The sequence below is a fragment of the Citrus sinensis genome, chromosome 6, assembly GCF_022201045.2.
Source record: "Citrus sinensis cultivar Valencia sweet orange chromosome 6, DVS_A1.0, whole genome shotgun sequence".
Taxonomy (NCBI): domain Eukaryota; kingdom Viridiplantae; phylum Streptophyta; class Magnoliopsida; order Sapindales; family Rutaceae; genus Citrus; species Citrus sinensis.
Genome location: NC_068561.1, coordinates 12,826,984 through 12,847,713, shown reverse-complemented (window position 1 = coordinate 12,847,713; position 20,730 = coordinate 12,826,984). Strand labels below are relative to the sequence as shown.

At 32.2% G+C, this 20,730-nt stretch overlaps 2 protein-coding genes across 6 annotated transcripts; both read right to left on the bottom strand.

The window, feature by feature from the left end:
- Positions 1-2,110: 2,110 nt before the first annotated feature.
- Positions 2,111-3,851, bottom strand: LOC102613382 (probable membrane-associated kinase regulator 4). The gene has a single exon (XM_006480654.4). The coding sequence runs from the start codon at positions 3,584-3,586 to the stop codon at positions 2,441-2,443; it is 1,146 nt and encodes a 381-aa protein (XP_006480717.1). The 5' UTR covers positions 3,587-3,851; the 3' UTR covers positions 2,111-2,440.
- Positions 3,852-8,980: 5,129 nt separating this feature from the next.
- On the bottom strand, positions 8,981-17,556 carry LOC102613086 (uncharacterized). 5 transcript variants are annotated; one of them, XM_006480653.4, is made up of 18 exons: positions 17,083-17,556; positions 16,780-16,986; positions 16,531-16,629; positions 15,587-15,639; positions 15,322-15,418; positions 15,052-15,125; positions 14,687-14,804; positions 14,334-14,444; positions 13,667-13,743; positions 12,316-12,382; positions 11,775-11,840; positions 11,368-11,475; positions 11,087-11,217; positions 10,825-10,891; positions 10,626-10,690; positions 10,186-10,279; positions 9,939-10,009; positions 8,981-9,823 (listed from the first exon to the last, which is right to left on the bottom strand). In XM_006480653.4, the coding sequence occupies exons 1-18, from the start codon at positions 17,230-17,232 to the stop codon at positions 9,466-9,468; spliced, it is 2,013 nt and encodes a 670-aa protein (XP_006480716.1). In that variant the 5' UTR covers positions 17,233-17,556; the 3' UTR covers positions 8,981-9,465. The 5 variants fall into 5 exon arrangements, 4 of the variants coding, with proteins under 4 accessions (XP_006480716.1, XP_024955343.1, XP_052298906.1 ...); XM_025099575.2 differs by lacking the exon at positions 17,083-17,556 and having other exon boundaries at positions 15,587-15,662; positions 16,780-16,829; XM_052442946.1 differs by lacking the exon at positions 17,083-17,556 and having other exon boundaries at positions 15,322-15,404; positions 16,780-16,829.
- Positions 17,557-20,730: the final 3,174 nt, after the last annotated feature.

Here is a 20,730-nt window from a genome sequence, read left to right as displayed (position 1 = left end):
TCAAAGACTTGTCAAAAATCTCAATGACAGTGGACATAAAGACAAGGAAAGATATTTAAGAACCAATATATATATCTAATGAGTAATTCTGTCAAGTTAAGATTTTAAAACATCACAATCTTTTAACTTTTTGATTTTTTTAATAACCGTGCTTAGATGGGAATAATCAAAAGCAGCACAAACCCCACATTCTGAGTTGAGCTTGGCAACTAATTGTTGTCCAGAACAGTGATGTTAATCACTTGAAATCTAAAGAGATCAACACTCTCTGACAGATAGTACTGTATTAATTTGATTAAGAGCCTGTCCATTGGGTTAAATGTTTTGTCAAATCATCAATATTTTACATGTCCTAGCCTCGTATTAAACAATCAAATTAATTTTCCATTATCAGGCAGGCAGTACTTTTTTTTTTTTTTTTATTACATGAGACTATTGCTCAGATTACAACTCATATACATGAGACTATTACTGATATTTACAAATCAGACTATTACTGGGACCAACTGACATCAATGCTAATGGAGCTCTGCCCAGATTTTAACCCTCACAAATATTCGAGGGATGTCTACTCCTCACTCATGGGTAATGAAGAAGACTACCTTCACTCAAATTAATTGAAGAAGGAAATACCCCCACAATACTTTTGTGGGGGTTCGAACTGCTGCCCTCCAAATTGGAGGGCAGCAGCCCTGGCCACTCGGGCTACTGCCCGAGTGGTTCAGGCAGGCAGTACTTCATCATAGACTTGTGCAATTTCTATTAAACATTGAATCCACAAAGGCCACTACCTATCTCCGTGGCTCCTCGAGCTGCTATGCTACCTACCCTTGTAAAAGTTTTAGTATCATTACTGTTACTCTTTCATTGAGATGGCAATTTTGTATCCAAGAATGAATCTCAACTCTCAAGCACTAGAATTTTAGTAAAGCCCAAGTGGTGGGTTGCTACTCTCACAAATTTTATCTTTTAATTAAATATAATTGAATACATACAATCTTCTCTCTTGCGAAATGTAAGTGAAGCGGATATTTTTTGAATACTAATGAGGATAAAAAATTTTAACTGTACTTTATAGAGTTAATGTAAACTATCTCTAACAATTGTCTGATTGTAAATATCCACAGTTTTTTTACTGCGATATCAGAAATTTTTTTCCCTAAAAAAAAAGGCCTTGTACAATTAGTAACCATATCTCTGGTGTTCATTGTTATGAAATTAAAGTCTTTACTAAGGATATGGGAAAATTCCTCTGTACTTGATTCTCCAATTCGACCGGTTGGGGACAAAAAGTTGCTTTGCTTAGTTTTCTGATTCTTCAAAATCTACTGTTTGGTTTAATATTTACTGAAAAAATAAATAACTAAATAAATAAATAAAGAGAAGAAAGATCAATAAATTGGAGGAAAATTTGTCTGCTTTGGATAGATCTACATACATTCACTATTATTATAAAATCAAAATCAATCAATCTTGGTATAATATTTCCAATCAACTAGTTTTCGTTGACACAAATGTTATATGCGACATGCTTTTTGACGCTCTTGAGAGAGGCTGGTGAATTGCTATGATAACAATCATTACTAATACTGTTCTACTAACAGAAAAAAGCAAATCGAATCATATGAGTTTTGTATAATTTAGTCTTAATGATTAATGCAGAATGATTATCATGTGAGTCCTAAAATTAATAACCAGAGTCCAGTTAGCTAATGTTCAACTGATACAATTCATTTTCTTAAAAGCTAAATTGACTATTTTATTTTATTTTTAATCTTTTTTGTGACAATGATGGGAACATATAGCAGTGTGGCTATCTGGAACCTCTGTTGGCAATGTAGTCTTATTCAGAAATGCTGTATTTTGATTGAGATAATGACTCAATACTTTTCCTTTTCTAAAGGGGAAAGGGATGAAAAAGATGATGTCCTCACTTTAATGCAAAAACACAAATCTTCCTCAGATCTTTTTTGAAAAAGGAATGGTGGGTAAAGCCTGAAATAGCCTTAAAGAATCTAGTTAGGAGGAAAAGGACCACATGAAAACTATTACCAACAGGGGGAAAAAAAAAGTAGAAAAAGAAAACAACCTAGATTTTACAGAATCCATAGAACATGAAAAGTTTTGGTCACTATACATATCATAAAGTTACATCATTCGAGGAGAAGAAAGTAGCTGTGAACTAAATGAACAGAGATGAATGGAGGTAAAACTGTAGAACTGAGTTTAAACATTAACTGGAAATCTTGAGCATTCACTCTAACATTTATGTTATAACTTGTGCAAGTACGAAAAGGACAACAGGGTGAGGCTCACACTACTTATATGAACAATAAAATTTTGATGACTAAAACTTCAATGGTTAAACTTTATTTGAACAAATCTAGGACCTTCAATGAGTTGTTCAAACATAGTACTTCAACATCACAATTCATTAAATTCATATGCTGCAAACTCCAGGTCTTTCTTGGCACCCACAAACTGGAATCTTTGAAGCAGATAGTGAACAAACCCCAGCAGCTTCACTGACATTCTTTCTTGAACTAAGCAGCTGCTGAGACTGAGACTGTTTACAGTGAGCAATGGCTGCTTCAATTGAGCTTTCAACCTCTGAATTTGCACTGCTGCTTCTCTTGAGTAGCTGTAAATTGCAAAAACCAATTGAACTAAATGGAAAAGATGAAGATGATGATGAAGAACCAGATGAAGATGTAGAAGTTGATGAAGATGAACACTTCAACGGAGAATGCCTTTGAATTGCTCCTGAGAAGGACTTTCTATGGCTATTAGCAACATCTTCAATCATCTCCTTTTTAATGCTCTTGTATCTGCCATTATCAGTTTTCCCAAACGGAGATTTATTTGCAACTTTCATGTACTTGTTTAAACAATCACTGCCTTTCGAAATGTTCTCTACCTCGGCATTGCATGCTGCTTTGGCGCAAAACTCATCTGAACAAGTGGACTTACTGAACAATGACATAAGATATGCCCTCGAAGCTTTGAGCTTTTGACCCAGTGAAGATTTCTTGATCTGCTTCAGCTTTCTAGTCCAAGACTTCTTTGACCGATCATCATTTATGAAACCACTCATTTCATTTGACCATTCGAAGAAATACTCATCTGGGTTCAATTCACTGCTGACCCTGCAAGATTCTGAGGGTGACACATTACAAGATTCCAAAGGGGTACTGGTATTTGTAGTAGCAGCAGAGCTTGTGTTAATGAAGGGAATGGAAAAGTTTTCTTCTAAGGAATCATCTTCAATTTTGGAGTTTTGGAGAAGATTTTGAACCATTAACAAGCGAGGGGGAAGATGAAGAGGAAGGAGTTTGCCTTTGTAGAAAAGTTCATCAGCCGGGGATGTTGTTGCGGCATCTTTGTCTTTAGAAACAGAACACATTTGGAACTCAAATTCTCGGCTTTGTGGGGGAGAGCTAATGGAATAACACAAGAAGTTGTTTGATGAAGAAGAAGAGCTCACCTCCATATCAATGTAATCTTCATTATCATGATGATTGCTGGAAGCCTCCCTTAATGCGACCATCTCATTTGAACTTCTCTTTTTCTCTGTCTCCCTTTGCATGTGTGTGTATTTGTGAGGATGTTGCTTATGGTGATTTGAGAGGTTGGTGAGGAGGGGGAAGGCAAAAGCATCCTTTAAAGTGAAGATGCTGCCAAGTTAAAAAAGATTTTAAAAAATTGTATAGCAAGGCACTGTCAGATTTTTATTTTTTATTTTTCAATATCTTGAATGGCTCCAAGTAGTAAATTGCAGAAAAAAATGTGAATTGAGCAGCCACTCACTGACCCATGTGTCCTTGCTCATTCATTTCTTTATTGCATTTGAATTTGTGTGGCCTCATATGAAGTTGCTTTTGTTTGAATTCATCTCGTTCTTATGCACTTCACTTTTAGTAGGGTGGGCAAAATATCAGAAGAATCGGCGTCATCGTATTCGATTTCTAAATTTTGAAAAAATTGATCCATTCTGTTTAATGAAATTTAGAAAAATTAAATCGAACTTGATTTAATTTGATATATGTTTATTAGGAGGTCAATTCTATTCAGTTTGATTCGATAAAAAACCAAACTGAACCAAATCATGCCATGCCCAACCCTGTTAATCTCTTGCATTCCATAGTTAATACCCTTTTTAGATAGAAGATTGATTAATGTTGCGTATTTCATACTAGAGTTTCCCATATTTGCTTCCAATTGTCATGAAATAAAACCAATAGCAGTATTGAAATACCCATTTAACTTTACAAATAAAAGAAACTAATAAGTTAAAAAAAAAAAAAAAGACTTTTGGATTTTACTTGTTTTCATGAATGAGTCAGCTGATGCAAACTTTTGGAACATAGCAAGCTTATGAGACTTCAAATCATCTGATGAGAATCTTTATAATGCATGGAATACTGTTAGATAGTTGTCTCATTTTAATCTTTGAAGCCCTTCTTTAGTGATGTTAATGCTTTGAATTTGAAAACCATTTCTTTTTTTTTTCTTTTTTTTTAAGAAGAGATGATCATGAGAATCTAATTTTTCACTACAAAGAACTGGCCACATTAGTTCTTGTTATTAAATGAAAGTTTCAGCGTAAACATAACATAACAAAATTTCTTCATCAGTGTTAAGAAAATGAAAGTAGAATCAAATCAAAACTGGATGAGCATTCTGCTGGAATCTTACATATGAAATTACACTATGCTGAACAATGTATATTCTTGTGAATTATATCAAAATGATTGGATTGAAGGATTAGGTTTCGACTTTATTGGATCAGCAGATAGAATTTAATTAAGAACTCATGTTAGACAAATCTTGACTATTAACTCAGTGCCACTTATAACAAGCTTACCTCAACTCAAGCCTATTGATTTCCTCAGTGCAAAACTCTTGGCTCTTACTCTTGTACACTCGTTATATGTGCTAAAGATTGTTACTAATAACGCTTTATGCCCATGTTTAGAGATTAGATTACTTTAATCATATACATGATTATGCACAGTATGGAAAAGGTTCTTTTATTTTCCCTGCAACATCCACACATCTCTCTGCAAACAAAAGTTTAAAGTACATAAATAAAAGAAAGCCCATGTCTCAAAGCCTAGTTTTTTGCACTCCCATTCATCAATTCATGACTTCAATAATAGAGACTGTGTGCTTTGTTTTTGTGCCTGGGTGTGTACACTATTTTATTTCAATAATTTGACCAGGTCAAAATAACCTTCTCCGATGGATTTCATTGTTTTTAGTTTTTAGAAGTTTTAAAATAGGGTTGTTGACCAAATAAGAACAAGCATAAGGTCCAATATATTTTTTATGGTGGTGGGGGCCTTGGGGGGTTGGGGTTTTGGAGGTGGAGAAATGTTAACATTGAACAATGGAAAATGACGCATCCAAGGCTCTAGACCATTTATTTGTCTGCTCTATTAACCCAACCATTATCAGTTTCTGCTATTTGGGACCTTGGTCCCATTTGTTAAAACAGTTTCTTGAATCCCGATAAAAGATTATAATTCCACAAACACATCACTACTTTTTATCCTTTTTCTACGATGCAAAGTAGTGTTTTTGCTTCAACAAAAGTAGAGTGAATGATTAGATTAACTAAATATCAAATTCAAAATCTGTTCAAAATGTTTTGAATACTTAGAAGTGTTGGCCTGATGGGAGTGAGCGAGGAAGCACCCATAGGATTACAAAGGAATGAAGTTAAATGGTTTAATTTTCAATTTTTTAAGCACCAATTGGTTTTTGAGGGAATATAACAACGTTTACTTCAAACCTCCATTAGTTAAAGCATTTAATGATAGGTGACCTACTATGAAGTTGAAACAAGCGTCTGGATTAAATAAGTAGTATTAAAGCCTAATCATATGTTTAATAAGTGGGTTATCACTGTATTAATCAAGCATGATAGATCGAGTCCAAGGGTGCCGTTAAAAAGGAAATTGTTATCAATTTAATGATAGGTGACCCGTTATAAAGTTACAACAAGTGCCTCAATCCAACAAATGATTTCAAAGCTTGGTCACATGTTCAATAGGTGGGCTAGCATTGTATTAATTAGGCAGGATAGATCAAGTCCTAGGGAGCCGTTGAAAGGGAGATCGTTGGCCATATATGAGCAGGATAGATTGAGTTCCAGGATGTCATTGAGAAGGAGATTGTTGGCCTCATTACCTCTTGAAGTGAAAAAATCATTCATTTAAGATCAAGCTCTAAAGATTAATGTACAAAGCTCATCAAATTAAGGACAAGCTCTAAGGGTAGTAGCTTAAATAGTTTTTTTCATCTTCAAATTTCTTGTAAAGATAGTATTAATAAATGTGTATATGATTAAGCATTTAAAAGCTGAAACTTATTATGATCATGACATTCAAATTTATGTTTGTTTTTATAAGTTATGTTTTCTATAATGTTTTATCAAAATGAATTTCTACTAAGTATGTGGATTGATTTGCAAAGTTCTTGAAAGGTTTTGACATATCAGAAAATATGGAAAGTCTATATGGCCTTAATCTTATTTTTGAAAATCTAAAAAGTACCTATTAGACAATATTTTCAAACATTTAGGTATTTTCATGATTATAGAAACGTTTGGGTCAAATTATGAATATTGAGAAAAACCCAAAACGACTAGCTAGTTTTAGAAATCAGCTAATCGGTTTTCTTTCTAGTGCTAAACTGGTAAGCTAGTTTGGATAAAGCGGCTAACAGATTTGCTTGAAAAGTTTTGACTTGGCAGAAAATATGAAAAGTCTTAATGTTGTTTCTCAAATTTTGAGAAGGACATATTTGATAATGTTTCAAAACCTTTTCGGCACTTTCATGATTATAGAAAATTTTGGGCTAAAACTATAAATACGGAGAAAAGGCCAAAGCAGCTAGCTGGCTATAGAAATCAACTAATCAATTTTCTTTTTAGTGGCAAACGGCTCTGTATAATCCTAACTCCAGATCATTTTTCTAAGGTTGATCAAAGTTAAAGCTTTATATATCTAAACACTCTTGAGCTATCACTTGCTCATCATATATATTTAAGCTGTCACTAGCTTATATAGTCTTATAAGGAGTGTGTTATTTGTAAACTTCATTTCAATCTTTCAATTGAGTGATTGTAAGCATAGAAAAAATAGAGTGAAGAGATGCAGCATGTACACTTTGTTGTAAAAGTTTATTAACGCCTATAAAGTCAATTGTACTTATTTTGGAATCTTGGGATATAAGGCTTTATGTTAGTGGAATCATCAAGCTCAGATTGTTTGGAGATATGGATGTAGGCAAGTCTATCGAATCACGTAAATATTATTGTGTTTGTTTTTCTCGACCTTTACTTTTTAATTTACTTGTTTTATTGTTGTTGTTTGATGATAGTTGTTGGTGCTGGATTATGTGTTGTTATTAAAGAATTTTTTAAAAATCCAATTCGCGTTTCCTCTTGAGATATTTAGTTAGAATTTCAAGAAGTAAACTCAATTTGTTATAGGTACAGATATTCAATATGTATCTTTAATTTAAAAAAGGAAAGATATTCAAACTATAAAGTCAAGATTAAATATATTTTAATTACAAATGTTAATAGATTTTTTTATGTAATATTCAATTCAAAAATTTTGAGAATTACGTATTAATTAGGTAATTCAAAAAAATCAATTTGAGAATTACATACTAACTAGGTCTTTACTAGTAGTATTCACTATGTAAAACCCTACGTAATCCATGAGGATATTTTTTTTATCTAGATAGTATTTATTTCAATTTATAAGTCTTACATACTTGCGAATTGTAGTACATCACTCGCGATACAAACAATATATTCCAGTTAAGCAAGTGTAATATTTTTGTATCAAACACTCATTGATCCACGATTAAACAAATCCTTGCTTCTTGAGATTAAGAGTTCAAATCTCTTCGTGTGATAACTTAGGAGTAGACCTTTCCATCTTTCTTTGAGCAGATTTTCATATTAGGATTTAATGGATTATATCAAGGCAAGTGTCAGCATACCCTTGATTGAATAATATCAGCAGAATTGTATTGTAATATTACAAAAGAAGTGGTGCAAGTTTAGCAGCACAGTAATGATGGATGATAAATCAACCAACATAACACATGGCAAATAATAATGAAACATCTCTCCAAATACAAACTTAGATAGTTTGAGCAATCATTATTATAAACTTTTTGATAGATTATTGCTGTAAATTTCTACTTTATCACCGGTACAGGTTAAAAAACGTTTCTCAAGAAGGGTGTGCCTGTAGATATATCAGAAGAGCCTTCAATTGATTTTTCTAATCAGGTCAAATGAAGGTCAATTATTGTTAATATTATTTTAAATCTTAATTAAATACTACTTAGCAAATGAACGACCCCCCTATGGCTGTTGGTGTGGATCTGAAAAATCACATCGAGTAAGTGGTCACGTGATGCAGATCTGACCGAAGCAAATACAAAAGTGATAATCACGTACAGGTGACAGCCTCACAGTATCAGTCTTTTAACGTGGATTTAATCTCTGTTAGAGATGATGAAGAATCAAGAATGCTTGCTTGCTTGCTTCCACAATGACGCATAATTGGTTTCTACTGAGCATTCTGCAAAAGTGAATTTGCCTCTTCGCAGACGAAAAAAATATACAAAATGTTAAAAGGAAAAAGCCCAATGGTTCAATTTTGGAAAGATTCTTTCATGATTCTATCTTGTACTTATTCAAAACTTTTTGTTTTCACCCCCCTGGTGTAATAGGTCAATTTTCAACGATTTGGGGCATTTTAATGATGATACAAATTTCAAACTCTATTGTTATGTACTTTGTTGTGCTTATGTACTATTATTTATTAATGACATTTTCTAAATTGTTGATGATGGGGCACGAGTGGAAATGTTAAGTCCCGTTCATTAAGCACCAACCTTTGCCCTCTAGTTCACACGAAGTTGGGTTGAGGCGTTAGAACAAATTTTGCCAAAGAGTCCATCCTTTTCAGTACCATTGAATATAAGAAAGGAGTAAAAGGTTCTTGCTCAATCAAATCTTTCAGGTAATTGTAACAATCAAGACAGGAATTCAATTACATTTGAGAGTTATGATCGATGATCAGGCACCCTCAGAGAAACTGGTAACAAAAATAAATATATGAATGGCACATAACTCAATAGCTCCAATAAAAAAAAAAAAAAAAACTCAATAGCTATCTACATTTGTTCATCATATTTCAGAAAATTTACACTTAAAAAAAATTCTAAGAAGTTTCAATTTCATCCTAAATTTGCATTTAACTTGAAGCTTTTGGTGAGTGATTTTGTTATCCAATGATTACGTAAATATTTGTAACCTCCGGTGGAAGAAGATCTGCCTTCCATTCTCTAGGTCTATCATAGTTTCAATGTGTTAATATTGAAATACTACAGAGATTGACGTACCAGCAAAAATCGGTAACAATCTTGGCGGGTTCAGCCACTTGGCTTAATATCTTTATCAAATGCATCAAACTCCCATTTAATATCCTCTGGGGAGGCTTCTTTGCTATCATTCTCAGATTCTGAATCTAATATGTCTACTTCTACCTTTACCTCCGGCAATTCTTCTCCCTTAGTTGAGGGAGTCTCCGTTTTCTCTCTTTTGTGTTCCAGGGTTTCGGAGACTTGTTTCGAGGTAAAGGATGGAATTTTATCAGACTTGTGATTGGACAATAAGTCTGATATTTTGGAAGGAGTCTCAACATCCAAAATGGGTCTCTTAATGGATTCAAATTCTGTTTTTATTTTCTCAAGGGTGTCAAATAGTTCTTTGACCTTTTCATTGTCTTTCCTGGATTAAAAATATATCATGTCTCAGTTTAATAGGTTCAGATCACTTGGCTATACAGTAATTATTTACAAAAGAGGAAAAATGAAAAAAAGTATGATGTAAAGTTATTGGGTACCTGTAAATGCCTTCATTCTCAGCATAAAACTGATTTTGAATTGTAGCCACTATGCTTAAGGTGGTTAAAAACTAGCACAAAAAATGGAAAAAAAAAAAAATTGTGTTATCTCTTAATAAGCTGAGAGAAACAAAAATCGTGATAGCATCAGACCTCAGGCGAAACAGGTGTGATACCAAACATGTAATTGAAACATGGGTAAGGAAACTAGTTCTTTAGACATTGAAGTTAGAAAATGCACTGTTACCTGTGCTTCAAGATTCAAATATTCCTCTTCAAAAAATTTCCTAGGAAACATTGCTTTTGGACTTTCCTCCTCTAACACTGGTGCTACTACTAACCTGATATTGCAAAAAAGGGGGAAAAAATGAGAATTAGTTAACTGCAAAACAATCTGTTGAAGAATCTTGCTGATTTCCTTCCAATGGAAAAGTTTGACGAAACCAAATCTCATATTCACATGATATATCCAGTGCACAATCTTTGGACATCTAATTTCTTATATGTAATAATTGAGCCATAATTCTCGAGGACTGGTTGCAATTGTTTTGATGGAGGCAGATTGTTTGATTTGTTTCCTAGAATTAGTTGTATTCTTTTGTCATATATTTTTGTATCTTTAACAGAAATAAACAGGGGAGAAAAAATCTCCCTTTTCTACACAATCAAAAGGACAAAATATGTTACCCGTCATCTAAAGGCAACTTATCCACGAGTTTTCTAATTCTTGTAAGGGAGGATCCCAACTCTTCCTGATTAAACACACATGATGCATGAACACCACCAAAAAAAAAAATCAATAAGAAAATAATAAAAGAATTACATAATACTTGCAAATGTATCTGGAGATCATTAAATTTGAAGAAACTATCTCAACTTGATGTACCTTGTATGCCGAAAGAAGACGAACAACCAAAATCACAAAACAATCCCCATATCTCTCCAAGTCACCACTTAAACATGTGCACATGTAAAAAATCATCAAATACAGAAATTTCATGTTAGACTGAGGTGGAAAAGGTAAACCAGAAACTTAAATAATAAGGCATCCATTAGATACCAATGCCACCCTCAATTTTTACTCATATACTTTCCAACAAAAAGTATTGCATGAAATTTGTCAGTGATAAGCATGAAGATAGACATACCTGACCTGCTTTTCCTTTTTCTCATTGTATGTTGTCTGGAAAACCCAGGTGCCCTCCAGGAAATTAATCCATGTATTTACCACATTTGCTTCAGTTCTACAAGAAGCAATCGATCTTGACAGCTCATCTTCCTATGATAAAACAAAGTTTTGAATAAAAAATGTATATAAATAAAACATAGCCAAAGTGAGCTCTAAATTTTTCATGAAAAGTCTGAATATGAATAATATATTCTCAGAATGCACAACCTCAGTTCCTTGAGAGATCAAAAACAAAAATACCTTTGATTTGAAGTACACAAGAATCTTATTATTTGCTTCATCAAACTGCTCTCTTTCTTCCTTGGCATTACGGAGGCGTGCACGAGTGGTAACCAATGAGGTGTTGACCTAATACCATAAAACAAAGCCGAAAAAGTAACCTCAGAAGATGATACCAAAGAATTTAAAAAACCTTTGGGACTGATGTTGTAGAACATAAGATGTAGTGCTCACACTAGAAATTCACTCACACACACACAGACACACACGGAGAATAACAGTAGTAGAAATGGAAAGATAGAAGCAACTGAAACTTAAATGGGCTAACTGAAGCTTAATTATGGGATAACAACATCACTGGATCTCCCTGTACATTATGTTTTTTTGAGTGTAGCTAAGATAAATCACAGGCAGATAAAGAAAAACACCTTCTTCAATGCAATTTCAAGTTCATCCTTTTGCTTCTCTAGTTCTTGAATCTCCACAGTTAAATCCTGGAAAAATGCAATGAGATGTGATCAATACTTTCTGAGACCATGAGTAAAGAAAAAAAAGCCTTCCTGTCAACCAATATGCTGTTATAAAAGAAATAAAAACATAACGTACATCTTCTCAGTTGTATCCAATTACCCATAAGAACGTCAAACTTTCAGTTTTTTGTAATTATTCAAGAACATAATATTTGCAAGATCATGACAAGAAATTTTCCTTTTTTTTTTTCGCGTCAGAACAGATATCTTTTAATAGTACAGGTGTGAAACTTCAAACAACAACCATTCAACTGAAGCTGGGTTGAATTTGACAAACAGGATAAAAGAGATATACAAATATTATTAAATAATGATGGAAAAGTTTCAAAGCACCCAATGGAACGAAAAAGAAGTAAAAGATTTCTTTGTCAAATTTATTAGTACTTAAAATAATGCTTTCTGATCTAGGTTTAATGGAGGCAGTCTTCAGGCAGTATACCTTCTCAAGTTGGCAAACTTCATTGCATTTAGCCAAACGGAAGTGAAGTGCTTCTTCTTTCTGTGATCTGATTAAAACATGGAATGAAAAATGTAAAAAGCATCATCAAATAATACAAAATGCAAGGAGGGTTGAGAAGCAAAAACAAAGGAAAAAGTTCGAAGGAAACCAAGAAATGAATAGTGACAAAAAACTAAAACTATGCAACCATTTCATATTCGCAGTGTCTGATATAAATAGCAGTAAGAAATAGAGATCAAATCATTTTATTTACCAGTGAACTCTTAACAAGAATTCAACACCCGAATTGACTTAACAGTGCCAGTTTTCCCTTGTTTAAAATACTTATAGTTCCTAGAGTAATTTAACATTCAAAGGTCAATCCATCCCAGAATAGAACAAACAAATAATAGAGTGGCCAGCAACATTTGTGTAATTTAAAGTTTCCATTCATTTGTGTAGGCAGTGAAGATCAAGTTTTATAGAGCCTTTGTGGCATTAGCTTGCAAGTTTCTGAGCAAGTAGTCCTGTGTCAGGTCTCAGACGTATTAATTTCAAAGACAAATTTACAGCATAATCCAGGATTCAAAACAAAGTTTTCCGAAAACATTGGGCCAAAACGTATGCCATATATGTTTATGACACAACTCCATCTGATCTGGGTTTGTGTCCCATTGGCCATTCCATATAATTAAAGCATATGATAAAATCTTTAGATCAGAGAAAGTTTAGTTAGAACATTGATTTATTATGTTTCAATATACTGAAACCTATTTTAAGTAACAATGTGGCAAATTAATTTTTAAACTGTTCTTTTATGCTTTTGTATGAGATGTTCTCTTAAAATTCTGATACCGTTGCTACTTTCCCAGGCATACTCAACAACAGTGACAGGACAATGAACTTAAACTGAGGCAGTTGTATCAGAATGGAATCCACTGTGATATCTACAAAGAATAACATTGTAGAAATTATGGAACCTACTTTGGATTAACACTAGCTAATTAAGTTGTATACTTAAAAAGATAGGCAAAAATTGTTAATTTAACAAAACTGAAGAATAAGAGAATTTATTTATCCGGGCACATGAAGGACCAGCCTGACTATACATATAATTAAAAATTAAGCCTGTGCACTGCCCACACATGCAAGTTGCTCACAAGTCACTGGCACTTCCACACTCACACAAATTCTTATGACATATCATTCCTGAAATCTGAGGTCTACATATTTCTTCCTAATTTATGCTAAGACTCTTTTCCACATACTATATCTATCACATGTCGGCATACACAATCATTGACGAACAAGGACACCCATACAAAAGAAATTCGAAGTGTTTATTTCAAACCTGTTTTCTAAAATGCGCTTTTCAGCTTTTGAGGTTGAGTTAACCAGAGATTCAGAGAAAATTTTTAACTTATGTACCTGTAAAATAAATGAATCATAGATCACTAACAATATCATAGGAGAAGACTAGTAGTGCTGAGCATGAAGTCAAAGATGAAAGAAACCATTCTCAGCCACGTGCAGATTTTCAACAAGGATAGATTGATTCAATGATTTTGATATAACATTTACTTAATGTATAAGAGGCTAGCCTCAAGAAATTTTAAACCAATTCCTGCATCAAATATCCAGTCAAATCAATCCGACAAAGTCATTATTTAGCCTGTCAAACATCAAAGTATTTTGATACTCTGTAGCTATTTGGGCATCAAAATGCCTCAATTAATCAGCTTTTCAATGTGAATCACTTTGACGTATGAAATGAGGAAAATTACGTGGCCAGAAAAGGGGTCTGCATGTATTCAGCACTATGTTACTTGGCATTCAACCTAATCCTGACATCAGATTTGATTGTACGCTCCGAACTGAAAATAATACATGACCAATGGTTGGTTTAAGTATTGGTGCTCACCCCCTCTTTTGAAAAGGCAACATACATTCGGAAGATTTTTTTTTTCCAAAAGAAAAGATGGAAGAATAAAAGTACCAATATCAAAGGAAACTCAGACCTTTACACCGTGTTGTTCTGGAGAATCCCCGTTCCTCAAAGACTTTTTCTTTAGGAAGAGATCCTCCAACTTGGAACATAGTTGAATCTGTTCAAGAGTTTCTTTCAGAGCCTGCAGCAAATCCAAAGCATTCAGGTTCAGCTTCAGTTAGCAATAGTACACAATAGAGTAATGACAGATTCACATGTGTATAAGTTACGCAACTAGGATAAGTTGATTTTTTTTTTTTGCATGCACTTTCCTAGTAAGTAGACTTAGTATATTATTGCAGCAAGGCTTTAGATAAGTTTACCTGCAATTCATTTGTATATTAATGCAACATGAGCATGCATGACTATTTAAATCGGCCTGACCTCAGTTGATACAGTTGTTGTTTCTTCTGATAATTTATCTACAACTTCATCTGAAGGCCACTGCACTGGCTTTATTTTATCAAGTTTTCCAATCAGACCGCGCGCTTCAGCATCTATTCTGAGAGCAGAGAGCAAAAATGGTGGAAAGAAAGAATTATAATTTCGGTCTTATCATTATAGAAACAATAACAAAATGTTTTATCATTTTTCAATTTAGCACTGTCAGAAACCGACAGCTTAAGCAAGTTAAAAAAGGCCAATTATCCAACTTACACAATGCAAACTGATCTTAAAGAAGAAAGGAGGTCAAACTTGGGAAGATTTTAAGCCATAAAAAATGAGTACATATATAAATTGTCATCCACCTTGGAAGATCAGCATTAATCTTCAGCCCAGCAATTGCACCTTGAGCATATTGGAGCAATTCTTCTCGCTTCACCTGAAGAGTTGAGAACAGAAAGACAAACATTAAGCTATAATCTTTCTATTACAATAATTAACGTCTATACTTTGCAATATAAATGTAAGTGAAAATGCAAGTCTGCTCCTATTTGGATCCAAACTTTGTACGGCTCAATAATCAAGGGTCAATTTTCCCTAATATTTGGACATGCATGTTAAAGGCATGTGCTCACCAGTACTTCATCTTGATAGGTTGAGAATACTGTTGCCAGATCCTGTATGCTACTCATTACTGCACTGTGAACTTCCTTTCCTCCTGCAAGACAAAGCCTGTATATAACCAAACCAAAACAAAGGTTTATGTAGAATTCAAAATGGAAAAAAGTAAATAAGAAGAAGAAGTTAAAAGGTAGCAAAAAATATATAAGACAAAAATAATTTAGCAGCAAACGCTGTTTTCAGATATTAAAAACAAACTAAAAGTTCTAAGAAAAATACCCAAATATCTCCAATAATAGTGAAACTTCTTCCTCATCTGGTGCTTCAAGAATCTGAATCATACAAAAGAGTTAACCTGCGGTTAAACTCAATGGATCAGCAAATACAAAGCTCAGTTAAGTGCTTAATAATTATGACACTAATATCAGAGGTAAACTAGGCTTATTATCACAATGCTAAGGTCACTTTGGAGGAAAAGTTAGAAAAGGCTTCTTTTCAAGTTAATGATCAAGCAGTCATAACACATCAAAGCCCCTTAGTTCTACTGAAATCACTAATTACACATTACACTGACACAGCAGGATATATTCAGATTTCAGATTAAGAACAACCAGTTATAAACAGGAAATCATTAGTGATACATGATTAAACATTCTACATATGACAATTAGAGGCAAAATCAAGAAATACGCAGTGAAAAAATGATGAGAAAGATGCAATGAAATGGAAAGTTAAATCCACCATGAAATACCGCAACACGTTTCTTTACATTTAAAATGCAAAACGTCACAACATGGGAAAGAAATCAAAGCAGAATCAACTTCTGTCATCATGCAGATACAGTGCACAAGATGTTAGTCAAGCACATTGTGTCTCACAAGAGTTATATAGCTCAAGCAGTGGCTCATGGTTTCATTCAAGAACAAATAGTATATCACAACAAACCCTCCTATCAAATGACAAGAAACCACAATTGCTTACTTATTCCACTCTTTCATTGATCACTCAACACTTAATAAATAAAAAAACAAGAAAATTATAATATCAATGCCCTTGATATTAAAGAAAGCTAAAGACAGTAGCACTAGTGAGTTTCTTCAGCTTTTTCAACTATAGCTAGCGCCAACTAACCTGTGCAACAGGCTATAGCTATAAACAACTCAAGCTGGTAATATCCATAGTATTTTGGAGCCAAAAAAGAAAAAAATAAAAATAAAACTTACCATAGAGAGTGTTATGCCTTCAAGAGCTTGACTAAAAAGAAAAACGTCACGAAAATTCATCGGTTCGCCGCCCCCAGAGTCAGGGTCCACAAAATAAACCTAATCAACAAATTTCATATGAAAAAATCTCAATCGTCAATCATCAATCAGCATCCAAACAAGTCAACAATAAACGTATTAAATTAATGAATAAGAAAATGCAATTAAAGTCATAAATTGAAAACAAAAAAATTTAAAAAAAAAACTGACCACAGTAGGTTTCTTCGGAGAATCAGAATTTAACTGATCATCCAATTCCAGATAATTATTATCAGGTGAAGTTGAACACCTCTCGACTTCTTTTAAAGCAACCAGCCACCTTCTCAGTAACTGAACTCTCTCTATTCCTCTACACGATACTGATACTTCTTCCAATCTCTTCGCCGTTTGTCTAAAATTGTTAAAATTCCTCGCTCCCTGCAATTTTTTTTTTTTTTTTTTTGGCACCAGCGTTCAATTGAAAAAGAAAAAAAATTCGAAATGACAATTATATATATAAAATTGAAAATTTACAATGCGGTCCGTTATGATTTTAGCGCCCTCCGTAACGGCATTGCCGGCCGTTTGAACCACGGTGTCGGCATAGCTCCGAACGGTGCGAGTCAGGTTGTTTCTTCCGCCGACTTCAACCGCCTTATTCACCGCCGATTTTAACCAAGACATTGCCTTCCGTTACTAATTTCTTTCTTTCTTTTTTTTTTTTTTTGAAATTTTTAATAGAATGTTGCTTTTCTCTGAGGTACGTTTTTGTGAATTTTTAAACTGGCGATTTGCTTTTCTTCTTTTTTTTTTTTCCTTAACAAAATGTTGATTAATGCATGGATTGTAAAAATTTTGACTAAGTAAGGAAAATAATTTGGCCATAAGAGAACAAGTCAAGCTATAGCGCATTCTTGAGAAGCGTTTTCTGGTTTTAGTTCGAGTCTTAAGCCTTTAGTTACGCTTCGTCTTCATCACGCCATATGCTTGCCCAAATGCCCAGTTGCCCCTTCCCCTCCCTTATTATTATTAGAAACTATAGTGCTATTATTTATTTTTAGGAAAATTTTATAATGGAGTGATTAAAATTAGGATATTAATATCGTGATAAAATAAATTTATAAATTATACATATAATTTATAAATAGAAGATAAAATAAGTAAATTAATATAAATTAGTAAATTAGTATTTTAAAATTACAAGTAAAATAAACACTTGTAGAAAGAATATAAAACTTTTAATTAATATTAAATTTTTATTAAAAAAGTATTTTATTCATCTAATTTAATTAAACAAAGAAAAAGTCACTCATCAATTGAAAACAAAAATATTGTATCGAAAACAACTGGAATATGTTTTATTGAATTTGTTTAACTATAAATTTTGTATTCATTCTAGATATTCATAATTTTTTTTCTTTCATAGTATTGTTTACTACACATGTTAATTAAGTAAAATTATTTTTCTTGATGTGGATCAAGATAAAACAAAATTAAAAAAAAATCTTTTATTACTAGACATATATGATTATGATATATATAAAAAATTAGATCTAATTTTTATTTTATACATACTTTATGTAACTTTAAACTTTGTTTTTTTACTTATTTTTAAGGATAATTTGAGATTACTGTCGAGGTGGTTTAGAAGGATGCAAATACCTTTTGAAAACATGAAAAATAATAGGCTTTCAAAACCTTATTTTGAGAATAAGTTTTTATCATTATTAAAGGAGTGGTAAAACTATCATCATTATTATAATGAGTTTTTATTTTATATTTGTAAGTTTCTTTTCTTTTTTCAATAACTCTTATATTAATTTATTTGTTTTACTTTATATTTACAAGTTTTATATTTTATTTACATAATTTATATTTTATTTTACACTTAATGATGATTTACAATTTTTATGTTACATCTATAGGTTTTTGTCCTTTTTACTAGTAATACTTCAATTTACCACTCTTCTGTTAATTTACTTATTTTACCTTCTATTTATAAGTCTTATGTTTCATTTACTTAATTGATGTTTTATTTTACACTTATTCCTGATTCACAAGCTTTATATTATATTTGTAAGTTTTTGTTTTGTTTACTAATAGTACACCAATTCACCACTCTTATGTTAGTTTACTTAGTTTACCTTTTATTTATAAGTCTTATGTTTCATTACATAATTTATGTTTTATTTTATACTTAATGCTTATTACAAGCTTTAAGTTACATTTTTAAGTTTTTGTTTTGTTTACAAATAACACACCATTTCACTACAAGAAATTTGACTTTTTAATACGATTTATTATGACATTTGTATATTTTGTCATAAAATAGTACTTATTGTGATGGTTTTTTAAATCGTAGCCAATAATCTCCTTCATGCTCATAATATATTTTGTAACGAATAATATTTGTTTTAAGACCCATTAATTGGTCACCTAGTCAAATGTCTTGAGACAAACATTAAATTAGCCGCAAAAGAGCATGCTTTCTTTTACGCAAAAAAAATCCCTTCAAAATTGATCATTTTCTGACAAAATATCATCATTTATGACAAAAATATGGTAGCGAAATATAGTTATAGGTGGCATAATTATTTTGTAACTAAAAGAGGGATGCAAAATTAATCAAATCATTCGTGACAAAAAATATTAGTCTCCAAAGCTAATATGGTTTTGATTAATTTTAAGACCCTTTTTTTCACAAATAATTACCTACTATGCGAAACTAAAAAATAGTAGTTTAAAATTTTGTCTTGAGTAACATTATATTTCATGACCAATGTTTTTCAGAGGCACATTATTTAGTATTTGATTCATTTTTTTTTTGTGACGAACTTTAAAACACTAAAAAAAAGGAATAATAATCAATATTTTTTTAATTATATTATATTTTGTGACCAACCATTTTTTATGTATTTTGATTAAATAATTCATATTTTATCTTATTAAAGTATGAAAACATCAATTTACTTCCATTTAATGTTAAGAAGATTTCTTTTCAAAAAACAATGTTAAGAAGATTTAAAAAAAAAAAGTCATCACCGTGCCGCTCCCCTTTTGCCATCATCTTTTGAAAGAAAATGAGAGTAAATTGAAGTTTTCCTACTTTTAAGTGATAAATTTATGATTGTCATTCTAAGTAGAGAGTAAATTGAAGTTTATCTTAAAAAATATTGAAGGGCAATTCTCAAATTTTAAATAAAAACTTGAACTTGCTCTAATGGGAGCTTCACTCAATTCTAATCAATTAAATATCTTTTTCTTGAAATTAATTACGCACATTATTGTTTATTATTTAGCTTCATAAAAATTTTGTTTAACTATGATAGACTAATAAAAATTAAAATAAAAGCCTTAAAATAATTAACTTGGATTAATAAAAATGGTATTAGATTCTTCTATAAACCAATAATAACAAACTTGTAATTGCTTCTTTTTTATTTTTAGAAGAATCTTATAACAGTTAAATACATTGCATTTATAAAAAGAAAACAGTATATTGGATAGATAAAAAAAAAATTAAACCTAAATAGATCCTACATTTCTCACTTAACTTTCTCTGAATGATATCGTGAAGAACAAATTAATCCAAACAAAACAAATTAATTCCCTCCCACTCCCTCCCTGACCACTTCACTTTGATTGGTTTTATATACCCATCTTTATCTTTTTTGTCCTTCCAATTTGTGGGTGTGCAAGTGAATGAACAGAAAACGTGCGACAAAGGAGGCAACATCATAACTCTACCTTAGCCATTGCGAGGGCCATTAGAATCACGCCCTTTGCCACTGCCCAAAAGCATGCCACCCTCACCAGTCCACTCACGCATGCTAAAATAAGCCACTCAACAAAATTCACTCTCATCTCTCCCCTACTTTAAAATTGTAGTATATATAAACTCAACCGATTTAATTTTGATTAGTTTCGTTGAGATTGAATTTTTTTAAATTCATATTTTTGTGTTTGGTGAAATTTAAGGATTGAAATGCTTAGTTATATTTTTTGAATGCTTTTAAGCTTATCAATTGGTTGATAAAATTCCTAAGAGAATATAGCAAAAGAAAGATAGAAAATATATGCAAATAAATGAAGGAAAAGCCTAGTAGGTATTGAGAGACTTTTAGGATATTAATGTAAATTTTTAATTTGGGCAATGGGTTTAGATGTGATGACGTAATTTTT

Excerpts from the sequence above, each read along its gene's own strand:
- LOC102613086 (XM_006480653.4), bottom strand. The coding sequence starts at position 17,232 with ATGTCTTGGTTAAAATCGGCGGTGAATAAGGCGGTTGAAGTCGGCGGA. Across the intron at positions 15,419-15,586 it reads CTATTATTGGAGATATTTGG|GCTTTGTCTTGCAGGAGGAA; the intron begins GTATTTTTCTTA and ends GGTTATATACAG. Across the intron at positions 14,445-14,686 it reads CAACAACTGTATCAACTGAG|GCTCTGAAAGAAACTCTTGA; the intron begins GTCAGGCCGATT and ends GATTTGCTGCAG.
- LOC102613382 (XM_006480654.4), bottom strand. The coding sequence starts at position 3,586 with ATGCAAAGGGAGACAGAGAAAAAGAGAAGTTCAAATGAGATGGTCGCA.